This window comes from Ictalurus furcatus, chromosome 27 (genome assembly GCF_023375685.1).
Source record: "Ictalurus furcatus strain D&B chromosome 27, Billie_1.0, whole genome shotgun sequence".
In the NCBI taxonomy this organism is placed as follows: Eukaryota; Metazoa; Chordata; class Actinopteri; order Siluriformes; family Ictaluridae; genus Ictalurus; species Ictalurus furcatus.
This window is the reverse complement of record NC_071281.1, coordinates 8,783,755-8,803,746: the sequence shown is the minus strand read 5'-3', so window position 1 is coordinate 8,803,746 and position 19,992 is coordinate 8,783,755. Positions and strand designations below refer to the sequence as shown.

Sequence of the window (19,992 nt, the reverse complement as noted above, 5' to 3'; positions counted from 1 at the left end):
TCACATTACAAAACATGCTTCAGCTGATTGCTTGCAAAAACCTATTTCTTCCGGTCAGGTCTCCAAAGTCCTAAATTCTCAGAAGTTACAGTTGTTTTAAAGAGCGAGTTGATGTTTAAAGTGGTCCACGTGAAGACGTAGTCATTTCAGTACGGAATAAAACACAACATGGTATGCTTTTATAGGAAAACAATTAACGACAGGTGGTGTAATGCGGCCTGGTGCACAGTGACGTTACTGTTATCATCCCAAATTCATTTCCAATAACAGCATGTCTTGAAGTGTTTTATTCCACAACAACCAAGTTGACAACACTAGCCATTTTTTTCAATTATGAATGAATGAAATGTCATGTTTTCGCCGTTTATAGTTATATTTAATGTTGTGGAACTTTTGTGAGATAAAGTTAATTCCTGTTTTCATGTCAAGTCAAGTCAAGTGGGTATATATTGTCATTCCTCTATATAGCTTGTATAAATTGGAGTGAAATGTCTTTTCTCCAGGACAGTATGCAAGACTACATAAAGTGCAATACACAACAGTGTGAGACGAGCACAGGACAATAAATACACGGGACAGAACGACGGATACACAGGACAATAAATATCACCTAGATTATTGCAGATATTAACAGTTGTTGATTAATTTAAGAACAAAATGCACAAAACAAAACAAACCAAAAAAATTCAAAACAGCTTGTAATGTTACCAAAAGCCAAGAAATCAGCAACTCCTCTGCCACGTGGACTTTCCCATGGTGGAAAACCTACTGACGGTTACACTGACATGCACTGACAATGGAGACTCCTTCCATAAATATTAAATAAACAAATAAACGACTCCTTACAAAAACGTAACCTTATCAACAATGAAGCATTTTTCTTTGTTAAATAACATGTATATTATTAGTCCTAGTCCTTGTGAACAAGTATTAGAATAATAAGCACATTAAATATAAACCTGTGATATGAATTACAGACGGAATTATTGTCAGAGTGACTGTTGATGTGTGACTGGAAATGAATCAACACCTTGGTGACCAATCAGATGCAAGAATTCTTTCCGCATCATTCTGCGCAGTGTAAAATCATTCAGCCCTCTCAAATGCACTTCACTGGGATGTGTTTGCTTAATTATTCTTGACCAGGACCATGTAGCAGGTAGTTAAGAAAAACATTAGTGAATTATGTCAACCAGCTGCAATGTATTATCACAGTCGCTGTAATGATCGTGAGTTCCTGCATGTGCAATGTTTCAGGAAATAATTGGAACTGGATGACTCATGAGGTGAACTGAGTTTAGCAAACGGAGTTGCTTGTCTTTAGTTAAAAATTGCTGCAAATGTACATAGCATTGGGGGGGAAAAGTGATCAAAACAACAGCAAAATAACAGTGTGTGTTTGGAATGAATAATAACAAAACAACAGCAAAATAACAGTGTGTGTTTGGAATGAATAATAACAAAACAACAGCAAAATAACAGTGTGTGTTTGGAATGAATAATAACATAATTATTTGATCAAATGGTGATTTAGAACAATGTTCCTAATCAAACTCAAAAGATTTAGATGACTGACAGTCAGAAATAAGCGATTTTGTAACGAGTGGGTACTGTAGATCAAATAACAAAAGAACATTCCATCGAGAAAGTCATTAAATACAGCATGCAGTATATACAATATGAATCGAAATGAAAGAAAAGCTGCCAAAACCTATTAATCAGGTCTTAACTGAGCTTAAGCCTTTTAATACAGCATGCCCATTTTAGAATGTCTACTTCTGAGCAAACAATATTATTTAAGCATGAATATTTTATTTGTCTATGTAATAAATTCCAACGACTGCAACTGAGTACATGTTTTAACACAGAGATGCTACAGCCCTCCCCAGCAACTTTGCAAAATGAGTCACATCAGGCGTTTCCTTTACGCATGAACTCCATCAACGGTGAAAGGTGGAGCAAACGAAACCACAGACAGAGACAGATATAAATTGATGGCATCGTTGGGAAGCACATGAGAAGATGAAGAGCATGCAGAGCTGCAGAGTGTGTGTGATGGTGTGCGCCGTGCTGTTGTCCTGCGCCTCTGGCAATGAAATTTACCATCTAGATGACGAGGAGGCGGTGGATATAGACAGGAGAGCCCTGAGGAACTTCTACCCTAAAGAGCCTAATTTAACCAGCCAGAAAGAGCTTGTAAGCTCTACTCCTGAATAATGCAGAGAAAAAATACACTGATGTCTCTTTGGTAGTGTTTCAAAAATGAGTTGTATCTGAATTGAATTGAATTACATTTCTGCATCGTGTCCACAGCTTGGGGCTCTGCATGATGTTTTGGAAAAGCTGCAGAGCAAACGGATCTCAATTTGGGAAAAGAAGTTTAGCCGAGTTCCCACGGTGAGTAAAACCATTAAGGGCTCTTCGATATAGACACATAGACTGCACAATATGACAGGTCGTACAATTTTATGTAATTTCTTTCATTTTATTTAATGAATATTTTTAATGATGATACATATACGTATAATATTGTTCACATAAAGTGGTATAACGCATTAAAATGCTGTTGATTGAATATCTATCATGTTTAAGTACAAATGAACACAGCAGATGTTAATTCAGTTCTGTAGGTGTTAATGAAACATAAGGAACTTTGGTGTGTACTTACTTATTATCGAATAACGATGTTGTAAACCATCGCTCTCAGTCAGTGCCCATATTCAGTCCATCCCAGCTCTGAGTATACTTGAAACAGATCCAAAACAGAACCACAAATGGGTCTGGATTCGGAACCTCTGCTATAAACACTATACACTAAATATATGTGTAAACTTTGCAAAGCCCTAAATCAAGACGAAGAAATGTGATTTATAACAATAAAATGTTTCAATAATAGTGGGAAAAAAAATAACCTTCTTTCTGATAAATATTCTGTAACAATTTCATGTACACCCACCCTTTCCCTTCATAACCTTTATTCTACTGTATATCTTCTGAGCAGCATTTGGGTCACTTGAACAATCTTTACCTATTTTGTTTTAAATATCTGTTCTAACTCTGAGATTTCATACACTGCATTCAAAAACGGACTCTGAGGGTCAGAAGTGGTACAACTATCTTTTCAAATTATTATTCTTTTTTGACTTATCTCTTGGATTATTGCTTTGTTGTATGCAATTTTGTGCACATTTTTGAAATATGCTCCCATCCATTATAGATAGATAAATAGATAGATCATTTATTGGTCCTCAAAGAGGAAATTTGTTTCCACAGTGGATGCGTACAAAAACATAACATCATACATATAAACCTTCATAAACAATCACAGGCATAGAGGGGAGAAGGGGACAAGGAGAAAAACATCAGGACATCATATAACAAATGCATCTGTCATCACAATGGCTGAGTACCTATGTGTTTAATGCTCGTATAGCCATAGGAACAAAATTCCTGCCATAGCTGGCCTTTCTGCACATGGATAGTCTATACCTGTGGCCAGAAGGAAAGTATAGGAAGGAATTATGATGTTAGAAGGTAGGTTGTAAAATAAAGGTGCATTTTCCTTTTTCCATTCAAAAAACACAGGGGATGCAAACTTTTGCTCTCAATGTCAATTTGATGTTGATTGTTTTTTTTCTCTTCATTGTGTAATTGCAGTGTGGGGTCGGGCAGCAGTGTGCCATGCGGAAAGGCTCGCGTATCGGCAGGATGTGTGACTGTCCGATCGGAGCGGCTTGCAACACCTACCTGCTCAAGTGCTTATAATCATTCCATTACGTCCACTTGGAAATGGATTCATTAAATTAATTTAATTTTGAGTTCATTCACGTTTTTGATGTACATATGTACATTTTGTCTGTCATCATTGTTTTAATGAAACCCCATATCAATGGATTTATTTCGTTATATAATATAATATAATATAATAATAAAGTTATTAAAGTGCGACTGAGTTGCAAACACTTGTCCAATATTTTTCTTTGCAATAATGATGTTCCCATGCATGATGTTCATTCATTTAACACACATCAATCCTTAATTAAAAATAACTGGATATAGCTTTAGTTTTCAGAGCAGCAGCTGATTATGAAACAAGGAGTCACACAGCATGAAAAGGGACACCAGCAGTGAGTGAGAGACGCTGTCATAACACATCTAGGACATTTTGATTGATGTCTTACATCTAAATCTGATCCTTTAATCTTATGTAATGCAGGGTATGTCTTTGTAGAGACGCTTGTCCAGTCACCATAAATGATTTGCTTGTGAAAGCTTTAACTGACTCTAAACTCATGAGTTTGCATCCCAGAGGAGAGGAGAGGATTGAAAGGCACAGAACTTTCACAGTCAGTCTCTGCATAAATAAAGCGTCCCTCCGAGGCTACCCATTTGTGAAGGTCAGCACAAAACCACCCTTCATCACGTACATCAAAATTGCGTCAACTGTCCATCAATTCAGGCCTCTGACTGTGCGCTTTCACTTCATATTAGTTTCACTACCGTTTATTAATATTTACAAAACGTTCCAGAGGAATCCACAGGGCGTGTGCGCGCACGTGAGATTCAAATCAAGCTTCATTGAAATGCATTAAAAAATATTTATACCTAAAGCTATGTGTGTACTGGTGGTGGTTTTAAGTTTCACAATGTTTTGCCATGCCGGTCTGTAGGGCAAAAACTTGGCGTGACTCAAGAACTCCTTAAAATCTTTATCATCTTATACTGACCAATTAAGATGATGCCTTCAAGATATGACTGATATGAGAATGAAAGGTCACTAAACAGGAGGCATTAATAAAGCAAGAGAAATTGTAGATACGTCCGAGTATTGCGTTATTACATTCAGTAAGTGTGAGTTGCAGACAAAATGTGCTTGAAATCCTGGAGTTTATTCTGTTTTATTAATTTCATCACAATTTGTGACACTGATGAAACAAAACAATACACAATGCCTATTAACTACAAAAAAATACTAAACAAGTCCTACCATGACTTTTTGATGGAAAAACTTTTTATTAAAAGACCTAGGACTTCTCCAATTAAATGTAGATCGTTTCAATAAAATAAAAAGTTGCAAACATTTCTCAATTCACTTTAACTGCTTACTTAATGTTTCCTATTATCTATTGCTTACTAAAAATGACTCGAATGCTTGATATATAAGCAAACAACTACAGGGTGTTAAATAATATACAGTATTTGGATTGTTCAACATATGCTTACTTCAAACATCAATTTCTTCAGCTGAAAATATAGATAGTTCTGTATGATGACCAAAAATGTGAATCCATTAATTAAATGCCAGGATTGTTATTATTATTATTTTTTTTTTAAAGTGAATTATAATAAAAACTAAACCAATGTAGTAAAGCACATTTTGTGAAACAGGGGATATTTTATTAAGTACATACAGAACTCAAGGGCTTTGATTTCAGCATGTAATATTGACCGTTTTATCTGCTGTCAAAACAGGGAAAATTATGTATTTTCAAAAATATTTAGCCAGTGTTTCAGTAATACAAAACCTGGATTAAGGTAATGAGATTAAGGTCAAATTCAAAGTTTAGTACTAGCTGCTCTAAGAAGAAGAACCATGACAACAGATTCAGGCTTAAATCCATCAAAAGCATATACACTTAAATAATCCTAACTCGTTTTACATTAACATATAAGAAGGACATCAACGATTGAGATGAAACGTACATGTCCTCATAAATGAAATGAGTGAAACCATTTGAAATATCTTAAAACAGAACGAAATGCGAGAGATTTTAGAACGTAAAGATGCCAAGTGTAGTTTGCTTATTAATTCAGCATTAGCTTATATACAGACCAAAGTCAAGTTAGCGTAAAGTTCGAAATGACAACCAATAGACTCTAAACAAACCTACACACTTAAGTTTGCACTCTGAACGGTCTTATCCAAAAAGACCTGTTGCCAGTTTCTGATCGGTGTTAAATGCACATCAAACATTTCAGCGTATAAAACGCGATCACTACAGCCCTGAACCTTCCATCATCAACATGAACTCATAACCGCACCGGAAATGTCTTTACCGAACAAAATTAGCAGTTGTAATGCACAAAGAGACAGAAATGTACTAATTAGACTTAAAAAGGATAGCTAAGAGCGGGAGGCAAAATCGAGCTTCTCGGCTGTTCGTCCAACAGGACCAAATCCTCTACATCTCGACCCTGAAACCTGCGACGACAGATCTTCACCATCACCTTCCGGCCCTGAAATGTTTTAAGGGCCTCCTTTGAGGCCATGGCCCTCGCTGCACATTCGTCACGGCCGTATCCTGTGCCTACGTAGACAGCATGGCAGCGCAGTTCACACACCTGGCCCTCTCTTTGGGTGCAGCCGGCAGGCAGGTCAGGAATGTCTTTGAGAGGCACGAATACACAAGTAAGGCTGGCCTTGCATGACTCCACACAGGTGCGCAGGATCTCAAAGTGATCCAGGTTGGGTCCAAAGCCTCCTGCAGACACCAGTTTCCATGCCACTGTTTTATAAAGCCGGTTAAAGAAGGGCTGATGTTCTGCAGGGGCCTCGGGTAGGGGACCTGATTTGACAGCAGCAGCGTTCGGACAGTCAGTATTTTGTTCTCCGGCTTTACTGTCAGAGTCGTTAGGAACGGTTTTGTGTTTCTTAACACAGCTCTCAGCATCCACGGCTGCACATAAGTTGGAAATAGAAGTGAAAAGCACTCATAATCAGTGATTGTGAATGTTGTGATTATCTTAATTTAATTAAAAGATCCAAAAAGGGTGTAAAGGTGGACTGATCTAAAAGGAGAGAACATGTTCATTTTTGGCCAAAATAAAATTACTGGACTATATTCATTTATCATTTATTTCTTTATTTCTTTTTCTATATTACACTACTCCAGACATTTTTGTATTTTTAAAAAAAATCTAAACCATATTTTAAAAATCTAGCCAATTTGTCTCCTGTTAAAATTTCAGATTTCATGAGGTGTCAAATCTTGTCCTTAAAATCTATGAACAAAGCTAATTGCTTTAAGTTCAGAGATGATGACTCCTAAGACTATTGCACTCTCACACCTGAAACAGATGGCCTCTTTCCTTTTCCTACGAACTCATCTTTTGTCATTTGCACAGGACTTTTGTTCACACCAATCCCTTCTGCCATCTCTTTCACCTTGTCCATCACAGGTTGGGGATAGCTACAATAAAAGCACACAATAAAAAAAAAAGTCAAACTCGACTCGCGGCTATGAAAAACACAGGTATGCAGGTGAACGTCAGGACCGAGCACGTACCTACAGCCCAAGAACGTCTGGTTGGCCCAAACCTTGGACAGAGAAAGAAGCCTGTCCAGACTGGAACTTGGGATCCCTGGTTGGATGGTAGGAAAGACCTCCATATTGCGCAGAACAAACTCTCGCCTTGCATGCCAGTGCTTATTTGTCTCGGAGAGTTCTCTTAAGGATTCCACCCAGTGTGCCAGGTGAGGGTTTTGCTGAAGGTACTCAGAAACAACATCCTGTCTGTTGCTCCCCTCTGCCATCACTGGAATAAAACAGAACAACAAAAATATCAGATTAGTTTTCCTTTATACAAACACATTTTGGATATGTTTCCACTAAACTTTTGTCAGCAATATTAGCTTTTTGGTTAATGTTTCCTTAATAACAACAAGGTAGCTATCCAGCATGTGATAATATACCTGAAAATATATAGCAACACTTAACTGCTACAGTAACGCATGAGATATATTCAAGCTCTATTCCCTTATGTATAAATATCATCATTATTACTCGATATATTAAACCATGAGACGTTTATCATTATAGCGTGTTAGCAGGATTAGAAACCTAGCTAGCCGTCCACCGCTGCTCATTTCACTTGCATCATGTTATTATATAAACTAAATTGAATACTTGTAATATGACATGAATCACACACACAAAAAAGTACTACATAACGCATTAACCTTTAAAGAGTTCCTTTCACCGATTCTACATAACCAGGTAACATTAATCAAATACCGCTAGCAACAATATAAGCAAAATATCCGTCTGTTGAAAGTCACTTCCGGGTGCGTCATTCAAGTTCGCCTGCCAGTCTAGCGCAGTTTATGCTTAGGACGTCATCAGAAGGCGACGCACAATTGGCGGTGTTTATGATAGATAGGCGTTAGTGGTTCAATGGATACTACGTTGTTAGGAAGTCTTAATTAATAGCTTTTGGATTAAAGGTTGATGTAACGATGATCCACGAGTTGCTGCTTGCTTTAAGCGGGTATCCTGGTACCATAATTACATGGAATAAACGAAATGGTTTACAGGTATTTATTTATTACTAATAAATGTCTAATGTGATGCTAATTTCAGATGTTTACCTGATCTGCACGCATGCTGTAACTAGCTAATGAATAATGTACTAATTTGCAAAATATTTAATATCATTTAATAACAGTCTTCATGCATGGTGTAAGTTGGGAAGAAAATGAATGTTTTAGCTACCTAATTATTATTATTTTTTAAATGAAGTCAATAGTTGAATCCCAGTTGATCCCCATGTAGATTTCTTACACTCTGCATAGTGCTCTGTATTTCTAACATGGAGTCACTTGGAGTTGAATCACTGTGCGTTAATTTTTGCAGGTGTCCCAGGATCTGCCATTTCTCCATCCTAGTGAAACCAGTGTCCTGAACCGGCTGTGTAAGATGGGCACAGACTATGTGCGGTTCACAGAGTTTATAGAGCAACACACGGGTCATGTCCACCAACAAGTAGGAGCAGTGTATTTATTTATTTATTTATTTATTTATTTATTTATTTACTTATTTATCGTGTTCTAGCTAGGCATGTACAGAACCCCTTGTTTAAATACAATACTGGTATCAGAGGTCTGAGTATTGGCCGGTACTTGATATTGATCTGATTTGTTCCTCTGAGTCACTGTACCGACTTCTTGTTAAACTATGCAAAACATCAGAAGCATGTTGTTAAAGGTTACATGAGTTAACAGTGTACAAGTGTACACACTGGACATCAAGCTAACTTGGATTCTGTGCCTCTCCACTCTTCCTCCAGACTCTGGGACCTCGATTTCTGAATGAAATACAAAATTTACTTTCATCTGTAAATTGATCGTGGTTGTGTGCGCAGTACTGAGCCAGACTGAGAGATTAAAAGCTCAGGAAACCTTTGCAGGTGTTTTGAGTTAATTAGCTGATTAGAGATTTTCTCAGGTCGACATTTCTGTATTATAAATTCTTTATTCTAATATTTTGAGATACTTTATTTTTGATTTCCATGAGCTGTAAGCTGTAATCATGAAGATTAAAACAAAAAGGGCTTGAAATAGTTCATTTTATGTGTAATGAATCTAGAAAATATGAAAGTTCCACTTTTTGAATTAAATTACGGGAAAAAACGAACTTTTCCCGATATTTTAATTTTTTAAGATGCACCTGTATAAGTACAGTATTTCTGGATTAGCCATTCAAGCCAGTATAGGCCTGATATCCATACTCAGTATCTGATTGGAACATGCCTAGTTCAAAAGGAACATGTAGAGCTTTTTCTCTGTCTCTGATTTCTAATTTGCTATATCCAGGAGCACCACTCGAGCCAGCCGAGCCAAAGTGGATTACATGGGATATACCTGAGGGCTTTCTGCACTGGCCTACACTCCATGTTGCAGCCTTACAGACAAGCATTACTAGATCTTGAACAAGAGGTGTGACATGGTCCGACAGGAAAACATCACGTACTGTTCAAATGTCATTCATCTTTAATATGAATATCACATTTGAGACTGAAATCAGTCCTTTTTTTTCTGTTTACATTTTTGCAGTTTCTTGGTGATCCACATCTCTCCATTTCCCATGTGAACTACAAGCTGGAACAGGTAGTGAACATTTCATTTGAACCCTCCACTCAGAGCCGTTAAACTAAATGACAAACCTGATCACACTCTCTCTGTCCTGCTAATCAGTTTCAGTTGCTGTTCCCCTCTGTAATGGTTGTTGTGGAGACCATCAAATCTCAAAAGGTTCGTGGCTTCATGTTTTCTGCACATTGACATAAATAATCACAAGTGTGTGTGAATGAAATATGTTAAACTTCCTCTTTCTTGCTCTGATCAGATTCATGGCTGTCAGATTCTGGAGACTGTTTACAAGCACAGCTGTGGAGGACTGCCGCCTGTTCGGATGGCCTTGGAAAAGTGAGTGCCTTATTAAATCAAATATCAGTACACACTGCCTTCAGTCGTAGCTTTGGGACACTAATACAACTTGGACATGATTAAAATCAGACTAGAGGTTTGTGAGTTCACTTCTGGATATCTTGGCATGATTAATGCTGTAAAAAAGTGTAAACAGACATAAGGTGTGTAAATGATCGTGTCTGATTCCAGTTTGACTCGACGGGTTATCTTCTAACAAATATTTTGCTTGAGCAGGATTCTTGCAGTGTGCCATGGAGTGATGTACAAGCAGCTGGCTGCATGGATGCTGCATGGCCTGCTCCTGGACCAGAGTGAGGAGTTCTTCGTGAGGCAAGGCCCCAGCGCAGGAGGAGCCGCAGCAGCACAGGAAGAAGAGGAGGAGGACCTTGGCATTGGCGGTCTGAGTGGGAAACAACTTAGAGAGTTGCAAGACCTGGTGAGAAATTGCTCTGAGTCACTGCAAATGAAATAGGGCTGTATGTCTATGCCTCCAAGTTGACATGATGCACATGATGTGGTTTAGCACAACATAAAGTGATGCATAAAGACAAGCACACCACAAAGAGTTCTGGGATTGGGAGGCAGTGTTCTTTCATTGGACCTGAGCAGCACATGGGCCATGCCCATTTTACTGGACGTGACCAGCAGAGAATATCAATTGATATTGGTTCTAAACATTATTATATCAGTAATAAGAAAGAGCTGTGCATGTGATTCTGTATACAGAGAGACCAATATTGAGTTGCAATTGCCTCACTATTTTTCCTGACAGTGTAGCTCGATAAATCAGTCCCTCCAGGATTTTGCAATCGCAGAAATTAAAGCAAACTCCACAATATTCGGAGGAGCTTGTAGTTTTCCAAAATTACCGCCAGTTTGGGCCAAGATGCGTCATGTGGCATCATCACAACGCTCATGAGTACAGCTAAAAGGTCTCATTTACCAACAAACAGCACTGCAAAAGACCATGCAAAACATTTTCGTGCAATTGCAATTTTGCCAATACAAGTTGTCTTCTGGAGGAAAAAAAAAAAAAAGCACAAAAACCTCCACAAGTCACATCACAATTTTTTTAAATGTCACAGAAAAATCAAGCATTTTTGTCTGCAACAATAACAAAAAAACTCAGAAATACTGTATGGACTGAATTGACTGTTCAATCTTGAGACCTGTGTACTGTTTTGAATTGCTGAATCTTTATACCCCTGACATGAAGGTGTTTCTGTGACATAATTTAATACAATTTTGTAACACGTTTGTCCATTGGTTCTAAAAGCCTATAATCTGCTTGCAGCTTAATCTAAGAGCTCATAACTTCATCATTCTACAGTCTAGGAGGAAAATGTTCCAAGCATGTTTGTGTGGGTTCTATAATGGAGGAACAATCTCAGATTTTCCTGGTTTTAATCAATGTTTTTAATCCGTTTTATCTTAACACTTAGTACTGTTACCTTTTCTAATGTTCTGTTAAAATCCATGCTTGTAGTCGACACTGTTGAGATGAACTGTCTCATTTTGAAACGGGAGGGAATGTAAACATACCCCCAGCCCAGAAATGACCTCAACGTCCAAAGCCTTTTGCTTAATGAAAGAAAAAATATTGTGCTGAAAATAGCTTGGCTTGTCGGATGTTCTGAGCGTTTCTGATGTTCTTCCTTTGTAGAGGCTGATCGAGGAGGAGAATATGCTGGCCCCGTCCCTGCAGCAGTTTTCCCTGCGTGTCGAGATGCTTCCCTCATACATTCCTGTACGAGTAGCTGAAAAAATCCTCTTTGTCGGGGAATCGGTGCAAATGTTTGAGAACCACAACCAAAGTCCCTCTAGAGCTGGTAAGACCACACTAGATACATTATTTTGTATTTGAGTCTATAGAGTACATGCTTTAATCTGTCTAATGCAGGTTCCATACTGAAACACCAAGAGGACACGTTTGCTGCAGAGCTCCACAGACTGAAACAGCAGCCACTTTTCAGCCTGGTGGACTTCGAGAATGTAATCGATGGAATTCGAAGTACAGTTGCTGAGGTTGGTTATGAGGCACAGTGTAGTGTGGTGGTGTTGTTGTTTTTAAATGCACACAATACCTTTTTCTTCTTTTTCATCTTATAGCATCTTTGGACTTTGATGGTGGAAGAATCTGATCTTTTGGGCCAACTCAAGGTAAACAGGAGGATATAGTATAAACAGTGATGCTAAGGAGTGATGATGATGATGATGATGATGATATAGTATTGATATAATGATAAATTTAGCTATGATAAACGGTCTGTAATGCAAAATATTGCAGTGTTACCAGTAATCAGGTTATTTAAAGTTATTATTAGTTTTCGAAATGTATTTGTGTATCGTAGTGTGTATGTATACTGTATACTTGTATATTGCTAACTGTGTGTCAAATTTCTTTTACCACCTTTTTTCTATGTCCACCTTTAATTGCTGTACATAAATGTTTTTCTCCCCCGTAGATCATAAAGGATTTTTATTTGTTGGGACGTGGTGAACTTTATCAAGTCTTCATTGACCTTGCCCAGCACATGCTTAAGACCCCACCCTCAGCTGTGACAGAACACGGTGTGTGTGATGTGAGCTGGTGATTTGTTGTCATTTATAACAAAAAAAAAAAGATTTAATTGTAATAATTGATTAATGATCATTGCTGTCAGATAGTTATCACTCCAACACATTTTTCCAGATGTGAATGTGGCGTTTCAGCAAGCTGCTCATAAGGTTCTGCTTGATGATGACAACCTGTTACCCCTCTTGCATCTCACTATTGACTATCAAGGGAAAGATGCCAAAGGTACTCATCAACACCTTTGACTTGACTTTTTTTTTTTTTTTTGCTTAATGCTTAGGAGCAGCTCCTTTTATATATTTAAGAGACACTTTTTTGCAAAAATCTGTTGCAAAGAGATTTTTGTCTATAGTCATATAGCACCACTTAGTGGTGGATGCCAGATTTCTAATAAAGTCAGATTAGAATTATTAGCACTAATAAGACTTTTTGTTAATCATTTGGGGAGGTGGTGATCGTATTATAAATTGTCATCTAGTATAAATAGAAGCTTTAGTTTTTTAATTGCTGGTACAAGATACAGCTAATGTTGTTGCAGTATCCCAGCAGCCCTTGCATGGCACTTATTTGAATAAAACAAATGAAGTCATTATTCGGGTAACAGACACCCCTGCCTCGTGCAAATGACCTTGTATCTTTCAGTGGGAATATAATGTGATGTTTATTATAGTTTTGAGTTTGTTTGTTTTTTTAATATCTTACCATATAATGTTTACCCAATTTTGTGACTTGTGATAACGAAGGAAGATGAAGCCTAGCAAACTTGCTGGTTGAAATGATTTGAATGAATTTTGTCCTAACGGTATGTCAAATTTTTCTCTCAACTTTATAAACATTCAAATGACAGCCAGATCAAGAGTATTCTGTAGCCTAAAATGTAACCCCACGTTCATTTGAATTGTTGATATTTATTTAAGAATTAGACAGATTAAGACTCTTTGAGGACCTACAACGATCCTGTTACACTGAAACTGCAAAGCTGATCAGTGTAACGTGCATTCTTTTAACGCAGATGTTCTGTCTGTGTCTGTTTACAGAGGCGTCTGGGACTCGAGAAGGCACCACACCTCCTCAGGAGTCTTCTCCTCGAGAGCCTCCTTCCACAGGCTGGGCTGCACTGGGACTGGCCTACAAAGTGCAGTGGCCCCTGCACATTCTCTTCACTCCTGCCGTGCTGGAAAAGTAAATTGTGCAGAAATGTGTGGAGTGAGGGGTATTGTTCCACTATGTCCAGAGCACACCACAGTTTGGTGAAGTTCCTGTTAAAACAGCTCTGATTCAACTCGCAAACAGGAGTGAACTCTGGCCATACAGGAGCAAAGTCACCCCTGTGTATACACAGTACTGTGCAAAAGTCTTAGGCACCCTATTTTTTTTTAAGTACAAACTTCGTTATAGATTTTTATTTTATGACTTCTACATGATCAAGTCAGTCCAAAAAACATTTTAGATTCGCAAACATTAGTTTTCCAGCACAAAATTAAATGTTACAGAAAAATGTTTGTATGTCAATAAAGAAAGCAGCGTATTAAATGGTAAGAGACACTTTTCAGACACAAATATAATGAAGGCTGCTGCAAAAATAAGAAGCAAGTGTGACAGTCAAACTCCCAAGAAGAACCGTGGCTGGTTCTGGAAGATGCTGAATAAAACTTAAAGCTCATTTTGCACAGTACTGTATTCAAAACTTCATGTTTTTAATTTTTCTTTTCATCCTTGTGTTGTATTTCTGCTGCTCTTTAGGTATAACGTAGTGTTTCGATACCTGCTCAGTGTGCGCCGGGTGCAGTCAGAGCTGCAGCACTGCTGGGCCCTACAGATGCAGCGCAAACACTTAAAGTCTAACAAGACCGATGCAGTCAAATGGAGGCTGCGCAACCACATGGCGTTCCTTGTCGATAACCTGCAGTATTACCTACAGGTACTGTGCTACCTGAGGGAAATCTTTTTATATTTTGCAGCTGGTTTTCAGCACTGACCCTCATTCGTACAATTCATTTCCCGGCTCAGGTGGATGTCTTGGAGTCGCAGTTTTCGCAGCTTTTGCAGCAGATTAACTCGACACGAGACTTTGAGAGCATTCGTCTGGCTCATGACCATTTCCTTAGTAATCTCTTAGCCCAGTCCTTCATCCTTCTGAAGCCAGTAAGTCTCAGATTTTTAATAACTACAGTGAAACTGATTACGAGTGTGAGTCTGGACCTGATACCCCTTTAGGGAATTAATCCCGATTCATATGCTTTGCAGTGTCTTTTTTGTTTGTTTGTTTGTTTGTTTGTTTGTTTGTTTTTAATCTCTAAAACTGACTTTCCTAGGTGTTTCATTGTTTGAATGAGATTCTGGATCTCTGTCACAATTTCTGTTTGCTGGTGAGTCAGAATCTGGGGCCACTGGACGAGAGAGGAGCAGCTCAGCTGGACATTATGGTGAAGGTCAGTCTGTTATCGTATTCACGTTGAAGTTAGGCATGCACTGAAAATGTTGGCCAATGGAAAATGTTAGGAGTAAATTTGCTGTAAGGTCGACCTACTAGTAACTACAGGAGTGTACTCTTTGAAACACGATCTGTGTATTTACGACTTGTGATTTCTCAATATTATAGAAGTTTTATGAGAACGAATGGGACTGCCTGGTAAAGCAGCACCCGTTTTACTTATTGATTTATTTATTTGTATAGGGACAATTCACAATATATGTATTGTAACAGCTTAAAGCTAAATTTCAACTGCAGTCCCTGGGAACTACATTGCTGACTTGTCACGGTTGTGCTCTTTCTGTACGATCATAAACAATTCATATCCTATTACAGGATTGTCAGGGCAACTCCTAAATCTTGTATTATAGAATATATTTGTTCTGTGACTCAAAAAACATATATACTCACAGTCCACTTCATTAGAAACACCTGTACATTCAGGCAAATATCTAATCAGCCAATCGGGTGGTAGCAGCACAATGCAAAAAATCATGCAGATACAGGTCAAGAGCTTTAGTTAATGTTCACATCAAACATCAGAATGAAGAAAAAGTGTGATCTGTGTGTTCTGTACCAAATGGGCTGGTTTGAGTGTCAGCAGGGTGTTGGGTTGGGGATGGGTGAGGGGGCGTCAGCAGCGTGTTGGGTTGGGTGAGGGGGCGTCAGCAGCGTGTTGGGTTGGGTGAGGGGGCGTCAGCAGCGTGTTGGGTTGGGTGAGGGGGCGTCAGCAGCGTGTTGGGTTGGGTGAGGGGGCGTCAGCAGCGTGTTGGGTTGGGTGAGGGGGCGTCAGCAGCGTGTTGGGTTGGGTGAGGGGGCGTCAGCAGCGTGTTGGGTTGGGTGAGGGGGCGTCAGCAGCGTGTTGGGTTGGGTGAGGGGGCGTCAGCAGCGTGTTGGGTTGGGTGAGGGGGCGTCAGCAGCGTGTTGGGTTGGGTGAGGGGGCGTCAGCAGCGTGTTGGGTTGGGTGAGGGGGCATGCCCCCCCCCCAAGAAACAACAAACACTGGACCAGTATTCTTGGTAGCCAGTTCGAAGCTTTTTTTTTTTAAATAACATAAATCCACTACTGGAATCTCAAGAACACAACCTGTTGATCCACAAATTACAGAGGGACATGCAAGAGCTCTGCACTGTAGTGGGCATGTTCCTGTATATAGGATGAATATAAATAAAGGCAGAGCAAACAAAGTCTGTAATCCTTCAGCAAGTGAGGGATGAGTAATGGAGGCTTAGAGATGGGTGTTTAAATAGAAGCATGTTTGTGTGGGCTGGTTGGAGTGTGATTTTGGCCCATTATTAGTGCATCACTAATTAAAACAGCAGTTTCCAAAACTAGGCTGCCAAATTATAACCCCACTGTAATTCTAACTCTAATTTTGTAGTATGAACCGTGCTGTTGTTTGAACAGGGTTTTAGCCGCCAGTCGTTCCTGCTCTTCAAGATCCTCTCCAGTGTGCGTAACCACCAAATCAATTCAGACCTGGCTCAGCTACTGCTGCGTCTGGACTATAACAAATACTACACTCAGTCAGGAGGCACGCTGGGAAGGTACGTGTGGTGAAGCTCAAAACATTTGTCACATTGTTAATTAATTACAGCAGTAGTAAGACTTGTATTTCTTTGTGTCTGGCAGTTTTGGGCTCTGAGACAGAACTGCAGGAACCATTACTTCATTCTACACTGTGTAAATATGCCCTGAAGTCATACTGCAAGACATAATGATTATACAGTTGTATTAACACACACCGTGTCCACTTTCTGGTATTTATGTTGGGTTGTCTTCCATGTGTTATACTAAATTTATACTTGTAAATACTACTACCTGAATTATAAAAATAAACCCAAGGGGAAAAAAAAGGAGACACACAGTTTATTATGCCAAAAACAGTTTTAAAACTATATACAGTAAAAGCAGGCAGGTGCTAAAACAGTACAGGATGTTTAAAAAAAATACAGAAGAGACCAAGCCTAAGAAGAAGAGTAATCATGATGATATTCAGGCTGACTGTCATAGGCCAGACGTTCTCCACAGATCACACACTGAACCAGCCACTCCAGAGACACCACGGGAGTGTTCAGGGCAGTCACACACTTCAGCACCTCTGCAGGACACGCAGACACCACCAGGTCCAACCCCTCTGCTAAAATATCTACAAACCAAGACAAAGGAAAGCACACAAGGTGTAATTATAAAACCTCACAAGCGAAGTCATGTCTTCAGGTTGACTATTTTCACTGATCCTGAAAAAACAAGTCAACAATTTGGACTAGGCTTCATATTGCAGGCAAAAGAAAGAAATAAAAATATATCAAGTGTATTGTGCTATTTTGACAACTCAGTATCCATTTGTGGGGGCGTAATTCCACACTCTTTCAGATCTACACCAGACCCCTGCTGAATGCTGAAAAAATATAATTTGTATAGCTAGAAGCTGCACTGTGAGAAATATGCAGTATTTCATGAGAGAGAAAAAAAAATAAGGTGGAATATCTTTAAGTGAACCAAGCAGAACCTACCAGAACTGTTGCTGCTTAGTTTATGTTGCTGGACCTTTGCAGCTCCACACATGGTGAGCAACGAAGTCCACAAATCCACACGTTCTTCTGAAACCAGCAGGACCTTCAGAGCTTTGAAAGGGTTACAGCGTGTATGCCTGTGGGAAAATAATTTTTTTTTTTTAATTGTTCTGAATTAGGATGTAATAAATCTTACTGTCAATGACTTTCTAGGAAATTCATTTCTTTTTAAGAAGTTATTTTCATACATGACACATCTGTGACACCCTTAACATTAAAGTAAACAGTACGACCACTAAAAAAAAAAAACTCATGAAGCATTGTATAAGTTTTACTGAAATATCCAGAGTGAAGTATACAGAATTATTGAATGCTGTTTCGATCCCAACAGCTGGATTAAAACTCCTCTCTCTGTATCTAAGAATCATGCAGAATATGACCACTGAGCCTCATTTATCAAGCTGGATACAAACAAATGTATTTATCAAGCTGGATACAAATAAATGTATTTGTAAACAATTTACAAAACAAATTTCAGAAATAAGACTCACTTATATGAACCTCAATTGCTTGGCTCGTATAATTGGCGATGAGTCATTGTACGCATAAATTTAATCAAATCAATCATTTCACGATTTTGAATGTTTTGAAAGAAAGCAATCCACTGGATTAAGACAAAGAAGGTGAAAGAAAAAATGAAACAAAGAAATGGCACCCTATAAAAGGAGGAAATATTTGTGTCTGTGGTAGCCAATGAATTATAATCTCATTACTGGAGGATTTTGCACACATCATGCTTAGAAGGCACTGTTTTACCATTTAATTGTCATTTTTCAGCTTGTTTCAGCTCTCTGCACTTTTTTTAAATGGAGTTTTGTGGGCGGTACTAAAAGCTGTGTCATGACCGCACTATAAGACTGGAGACCCCAGTAATGAAGATCGAGACCGTTTTCCTCTGATTTTATATAAAAGATATTGTAAGCAATATTGCCAGAGGAGAAAATCATGCTAAAATAATGTGTATGAGACTTAACAGAAACTTTACAATTTGCCAGAACTGTATTAATACATTTACAATACAATATCACAATAAATTATATCCGGTTACACTTTTCTGAAACTTTTTTCCTTTTCTTTTTTTTAATTATAATAAGCTAGGAACTATTGAAGACAGCTGATTTAAAATTCAGCGTTAAGTTTATCCTTGAATTCAATTTTAAAAAATTGTTTATCACAAAATATTTTCTCTCAAGTTTCATGCTATTTTGGTCATATTACCTACCCTAATTAATTAATTAATTAATTAATTCAAATACAACTGGTGTATAAACTTCCAGGACATGTGGAAGCCCTGAATTACCATTCTACGATTCGTTTCTCAGGCCCGACTCCAGCAGGAAGCAGGTAGTTCCTGTAGTTCATCAGCTTCTTCTCTTGACAGCAGTCTCGCACCCAGATCTGAGAGACACAGGGAACTCCACCTGCCACACACAGCAGGTATGTCTGCGTGCGGCAATGCTTATCTGCGATCAACAGGCTCTGATACGCTGCTTTACACTAAACGGACAAAACACACAGGAACCTTTAGACTTGAGAAACTTCAAGTGCTGCAGAAATAATTCAAACTACTACCGGCCACAAAATGAGGTCTTACCTGTTCTTCATTAAATTCAGGAAGGATCATTCCTCCACCAGCCTCTAACTGCCTCTCGGTGTACTGCTTGTTATATGGAGCCGTCGGCACGTATTCTAATGACAAAAAGGAAACGGGACGAGAGTCTGGCAGACTATCCACAGCTTGAAATAATAAATCGAGTTCAAGTTGTGATAAGAAGCCTCTTTTCTCACCTTCCTCTGCATCGCTGGTAGTCTGGTTGGGCTTCCTGTCGTTGTCAGAGGATGCAGTTAACATGAAGACAAAGCCCATGAAGAGAGACGTGCTCTCAGGAAGAGGGCCGTGGCTCACCAGTAGGTCATTGGTGTCAGAAGGCATCTCAGCTCCACTCCCAGAGGTGTCACATGGAGCCATTCTCAAACCTAAATCCACATATTAATATAGAAGAGTAAGATACATAGTGTGATTACATTAAGAAAGGATTGGTCCAGAAGGAAATCTAAATGACAACTTTCTACTTAACTTAAATGGTGTCGGACTTGTTTTATTTTTTTTAGTTTTCCTCTAGTTTCAAACTTAATGTAGCGAACAAGTAATGGAGGTCTC

The 19,992-nt window shown here is 38.7% G+C and overlaps 4 protein-coding genes across 7 annotated transcripts in view; 2 read left to right on the top strand and 2 right to left on the bottom strand.

The window, feature by feature from the left end:
* The first annotated feature begins 1,902 nt into the window (after window positions 1–1,902).
* Window positions 1,903–4,826, top strand: cart3 (cocaine- and amphetamine-regulated transcript 3). Its single transcript, XM_053616875.1, has 3 exons — window positions 1,903–2,196; window positions 2,314–2,397; window positions 3,658–4,826. Exons 1-3 carry the CDS (start codon window positions 2,023–2,025, stop codon window positions 3,763–3,765), a joined length of 366 nt encoding a protein of 121 aa, XP_053472850.1. The 5' UTR covers window positions 1,903–2,022; the 3' UTR covers window positions 3,766–4,826.
* Window positions 4,827–4,882: 56 nt separating this feature from the next.
* cdkn2aip (CDKN2A interacting protein) lies at window positions 4,883–8,080 on the bottom strand. Its single transcript, XM_053616874.1, has 4 exons — window positions 7,961–8,080; window positions 7,287–7,536; window positions 7,069–7,190; window positions 4,883–6,677 (listed from the first exon to the last, which is right to left on the bottom strand). Exons 2-4 carry the CDS (start codon window positions 7,532–7,534, stop codon window positions 6,112–6,114), a joined length of 936 nt encoding a protein of 311 aa, XP_053472849.1. The 5' UTR covers window positions 7,535–7,536; window positions 7,961–8,080; the 3' UTR covers window positions 4,883–6,111.
* Window positions 8,081–8,122: 42 nt separating this feature from the next.
* On the top strand, window positions 8,123–17,976 carry tubgcp4 (tubulin, gamma complex associated protein 4). Its single transcript, XM_053616873.1, has 18 exons — window positions 8,123–8,314; window positions 8,634–8,762; window positions 9,593–9,715; window positions 9,833–9,886; window positions 9,974–10,030; window positions 10,125–10,204; window positions 10,442–10,643; window positions 11,871–12,036; window positions 12,108–12,232; window positions 12,317–12,367; window positions 12,673–12,778; window positions 12,900–13,007; window positions 13,820–13,964; window positions 14,526–14,703; window positions 14,793–14,927; window positions 15,098–15,214; window positions 16,663–16,802; window positions 16,888–17,976. Exons 1-18 carry the CDS (start codon window positions 8,237–8,239, stop codon window positions 16,898–16,900), a joined length of 2,007 nt encoding a protein of 668 aa, XP_053472848.1. The 5' UTR covers window positions 8,123–8,236; the 3' UTR covers window positions 16,901–17,976.
* Window positions 17,100–19,992, bottom strand: part of tp53bp1 (tumor protein p53 binding protein, 1) — a 21,356-nt gene continuing 18,463 nt past the window's right edge. For all 4 annotated transcript variants that reach the window (XM_053616869.1, XM_053616870.1, XM_053616871.1 and 1 more), the window contains 5 exons: window positions 19,620–19,808; window positions 19,426–19,520; window positions 19,132–19,328; window positions 17,772–17,908; window positions 17,100–17,404 (listed from right to left, as the gene is read on the bottom strand). In XM_053616869.1, coding sequence (XP_053472844.1) covers window positions 17,223–17,404; window positions 17,772–17,908; window positions 19,132–19,328; window positions 19,426–19,520; window positions 19,620–19,808 — 800 coding nt within the window. In that variant the 3' untranslated portion in view covers window positions 17,100–17,222. The remainder of the gene's footprint in view (window positions 17,405–17,771; window positions 17,909–19,131; window positions 19,329–19,425; window positions 19,521–19,619; window positions 19,809–19,992) is intronic.